The sequence below is a fragment of the Oratosquilla oratoria genome, chromosome 17 (assembly GCF_046742065.1).
Source record: "Oratosquilla oratoria isolate Oo_2021 chromosome 17, ASM4674206v1, whole genome shotgun sequence".
Lineage (NCBI taxonomy): Eukaryota > Metazoa > Arthropoda > Malacostraca > Stomatopoda > Squillidae > Oratosquilla > Oratosquilla oratoria.
The window spans coordinates 1,356,299-1,361,298 of NC_134793.1; the positions used below are offsets into that span (position 1 = coordinate 1,356,299).

Consider the following 5,000-nt stretch of genomic DNA (forward strand, 5'->3'; position numbering starts at 1 on the left):
TCAAGCGAATCCGGTGCGAACGGTCTCCAGACAGTGTCAAACGCAGGATACCGAACTCATCGAGCAGGATCACCTCAAGTAAGATATCATTTATTCAATTACATTTTCATCTATATCTCTTGTGACTATTTCTACCAACCTGTTGGTTGATTTTCTAATAAGATAATCCAAAACACAAGTAAACGGAATTTCCTAATCCTCGGTTCTTTCTACAGTATTTGATGTCTCAGCAAAACTATTCTATATGAAATCAATCCCTCCATGTAAATACTCAGAAACTGTTTTCTGATAAAGAATTTTATCCTTGATTACTGATATATGTACCCCTTTCCCTTTATATATATTCATGTATTTTCCATAAGTACTCAAACGTTTCTCTTCGATGTTCGATTAATCTAAATATTAACTTCCAGTTTTGATTGACATATATTTGAGAAAAAAAAAACTCTACTAGTGATGGTCTTGGCGTGGGACTTTGCTTGATTATTCAATAACAAATTGCTTAATTGATCTATTCCTTTGTTACCAGATACCAAGACTGCACAACAGAAAGTGTTGAGAATTTCATTTGATCAATGCCAGTTCCCAATAGTATTTTTTTTATTGTTGTGGCTGAATAAGATACTTTGGTGCCTGCTGCAATATTTGTACAGTATACCTCGAAGTTCAAGGGTTAAAGAGACATCTCTCATCCAGGAATTTAAATATTCATGTGGCTTCTCATCTGCCGTGGTCGACCTCGTCATCTAAATGTTAAGCCAGCTGATATAATGCATTCGTTTGCCTTTATTATGGACCTCTTCCACTCCATGAAGGGCAGAGAGAGGTTAAAGGGAGATAAGATAGAAAGGGAAAGAGAGATGTTGACACAAAGACAGAGGGAAACAAAGAAGAAAAAGAGAAAAAAAGACAGGGAGACAGGAAGAAAGACATAATGCCAGAAAGACAGGGAGAAAGGGGAAAGATAGGGAAGAGTTGGAGCTAATCACTATGTGTTTGTTTAACCACAGACGTTTTTATTGCACAATGGATTAAGATAGAACTGCAAGGGGAGACAAGAAAAGGGGATGTAAATACACAAAGAGAGGCACATTTGGGAGAAAGGGATTTGGAGTTTAGTTGATTGAAAATGGGGAAGAGAAAAACAGAAATAAACTGAGAACTTAGTTGATGGTGGAAAGATTTGTGATTATGTTAAGTAGAAAATAACAAATGGTCTAAGTAGACATATCAGGAGAATGTAGAAGAAAAGGAGAAATATAATACGAAACACTATTTTTTTTCTTTTTCTGTATGATATTTTCTTAAGCCACTGCAGATAATAGGTTAAAAAGGGGGCCTTAATAACTACCTGGTAAATACTTTAGATTTTTATAAACTGAAAAGCATATCTTACCAGGTTTGCTGAAATCAGTTAAAGAACAGAGTGAAATGCATCATTTTTAAACACCTACTGACTATTTAATAAAATAGAAACTGCTGACTAACTCCACAGAAAAGGAAGAAGAGAAGGTGAAAGAAGGGGGGGAGGAATAAGAAGAGGAGGGAGAAAAGAAGAGGAATAAGAGGAGGAGGGAGAAGAGGAAGAGGAAGAAGACGAGGAAGAAGAAAAAATGGACAGACATGCAGGGATGATATTTTCATGATCATCATCAGCCAGTTTGTGTCCTTTGAAGACCTCTACAGGAGCTCGGCTCTTTTTATGCCACGTGATTGCAAGCGATGCATATATCATATTCTATGATAGTTTATGGTGCTACAGTGCGTGTAGTAGATAGTGATTTGACATTCTCACGTCTTGTGACATCACAAGTTTGCTTCGATGGGTTGCTATGACCTTTTGGCATGGGTTCTTTTGCCAAGAATCTACCATCAGGTTTATAAACGTAGTCATCTTTATTTAGTGTCATTGCGGTCTCTGTCTTCATCGAAATTGGCGACCCTGTCACCCTCCTCTCTAACGCCATCATAGTCATCATCAACGTGCAATTTAGTATCAGCAACATGTATTTTATTCTAAAAACTGTCATGATCACCATCTTGTTGATCTTTCTCGTTTTTTATTTCTATCACGTTTTTTTTTTCTCACCTCCACCATCACCTTGGCAACTGTAGCATTGCCTCAGTAATGTAATCCAGTTCCTAGCTGACAACTACTGCAAGTATCATTGACGTCATCTTCTGCGTGCCTCGTTGTCACTTACCTCTTAACCAGTCTCGGTCACTGCCATGCCTGACCTGGCAGACTCAGACATTCCGAGATGATCGTTTAGTGCTGGTGGTAGCATCTTTCACCACTCACACACCATAGCTTTCAGAGCGCACTCCCCTACCTATTTCCCCCCACCTCAACCAATGTAGTTTCAATCACGACCAATGTCTGTATTTTCATAGTTAATTTCAGGGTACTTCTTTGATTTCTGGGCTTGTACAGATCTGCCCATTTACTATTACTTTAATTACTTGGTGAAAAATAATTAGTTTACTTTGAACTTTGAGACAACGGAGAATCTTGAACTAAATGAAAACTTGGCCTTAAACAAATAGAAATATTTTAAAGGTTCCGCTGCATCTTCAAATTCCCGTTTATTCATACCACTACCAGTAACACTTTCAGCACCACAACCACTACCACTAGCACTACCACTACCAATTTCTTTCCATAATACTTATATTTGGATATTGCACGTAAGAAGAGAAACTGTCCATTAAATAAAGTTGAGTTGAAAACTTGTTCAGGTGGTTTTCATAGCTCAAATTTATTGTTTGGCCAACTTTTGTAAACAAGGAAATTATTCTAAGTGCAATCCAGACGCAACCAGAACGTGCTGTAATGGGATTACTCTCTCTCTCTCTTCCTTTCTCTCTCTCTCTCTCTCTCTCTCTCTCTCTCTCTCTCTCTCTCTCTCTCTCTCTCTCTCTCTCTCTCTCTCTCTCTCTCTCTCTCTCTCTCTCTCTCTCTCTCTCTCTCTCTCTCTCTCTCTCTTTCTCTCTCTCTATCTCTCTCTCTGTCTGTCTGTCTGTCTGTCTCTCTTTCTCTCTCTTTCTCTCTTTATCACACGCACACACACACTTTTTTCAGGAACTGCCGAATCTGATAAAATTAAACCCGTGAGTCCATTAATATTCACGAATGTTTTAATCGAATCAATTCTCTGCTTTTCTGCTTACGTAAGCGAGAGCATAGATCATTGTCCGCTGCAGAATACATTGCATTCCTAGTGCCACTTAACTTTGTTCCGATTTTAACTAAATGAAAAACGGAGGACAAAAGGGGCCTCGGCCGAGAGGATTCTTTTTAAGGGAAGCGGGTCAACGTTCAGTAAGCGGCACGAGCAAAGAAATGAATAAGAACTCAATTTCTATATGTATATAACCCCTTCTTTTCCCTAAAGTGTGCCACGGAAATGAATCTCAGCTGAGTCTTGGTGACAATAGAGGTGGGCACGAAGCTTCAACTGATGCCATCACCTTTGCCTGTTATGGTGTTTTGGTATTCTTGGGGGAGGGGAGGGGAACAGGTAACTACAGTCACTGCCCGGAGTTGGAGAGAACTTAGAATCTCGAACTCCATGAAGGATAACTGCTCTCTTATTTTGTATCTTTATTTTTCATTTTCTCTCTAATTTTTGTTTTGATTACACGAATAGTACTACGTCCTTGGCATTGAACTTCGACATTACCATTGCGTCGCCGAGATGACGTCATACGGCCGAGATTCTTGCTGCATCTGGCGGCCATCTGGTGTCCGTGTTGGATAACTATGCTGTTAGAGGATTACTATGTAATTAGGGAAAACTTGTCTGCTGTTAATCGCAAATGAAGAAGATTCTAGAAACATTGGAGTTCCTCAATGGGGATATGATGGTAGCACAGTTGCATTGTTTATTTAGTAATATATTTATTTATTTATTCGTTCAATTATCTAGTTGTTTGTTTACTTATCTATTCATCATATGTTTATTTATTTGTTTATTTATTTTTTATTTATTTATTTATTCATTTATTTATGTATTTACTTATTTATTTATATGTTTATTTAATTTACATCTTTCGTCATTGTTGTTTTCGTCATCATGATCATGATCATGATCATCATCATGATCATCATCATGATCATCATTATGATCATGATCATGATCATGATCATCATCATTATCATCATCATGATCATCATCATGATCATGATCATGATCATGATCATGATCATCATCATCATCATCATCATCATCATCATCATCATCATCATCATCATCATCATCATCATCATCATCATCATCATCATCATCATCATCATCATCATCATCATCGCTACCATTATCACCATAACTACCATAATTTTCGTCACCATCATCATTACTATCATCATCACTATCACCTCCTTCAACATCATCACCACCACTATCATCTTCATCATCCCTACTATCACTGTCTACTTCGATATGAATCACTAATATGAGGTCGCTGTATATATTGAAGAACTACAGAGAGGAACCAAGTTAAGAACTCAAAATAATCATAATTTTCAACATTCCAATGAGGCTCGTTATCACACAGACTTCAGATCAACCTCTGCCATCATTTATTAATTTTAGTTCTTCACTTGAAGTTGGAAGAAGGTTTGCTACATGGCCAAAAAAACAAAAAAAAAAAAAACAGCAACAAAAATCACTCATATTCTAAGTAATTGGTAAGACCTTCTTGTGATGGAATTCCCAGTATTTGTTTTCATTAGAGACTCTTTTAGAGGATTTGCTCTTTTTCGAAACGTCAGTCTTTTCCCTTTCATCAGCAAAAGCTTTGGTCTTTGGTGAAGAGATTCCTTTGTATTCCGGTTGCCTTAGAAACCAAAATAATCAAACAGTAAGGAAATAAGTAAATAAACAAATAAATAAATAGATAAATAAATAAATAACTGAATAGATAATGGATGGGTTATTTTCTTTTGATGGACTTTTCATGTGCTTATTTTCTGTCATTAGATAATTTCATTCGTTTGA

The 5,000-nt window shown here is 37.0% G+C and overlaps 1 protein-coding gene across 1 annotated transcript in view; it reads left to right on the top strand.

The window, feature by feature from the left end:
* The window catches only part of LOC143034339 (uncharacterized), a gene marked incomplete at its 5' end in the record, with an annotated part of 121,116 nt that continues 116,116 nt past the window's right edge, over positions 1-5,000 (top strand). The window contains 1 exon segment of the mRNA XM_076200272.1: positions 1-78. Coding sequence (XP_076056387.1) covers positions 1-78 — 78 coding nt within the window.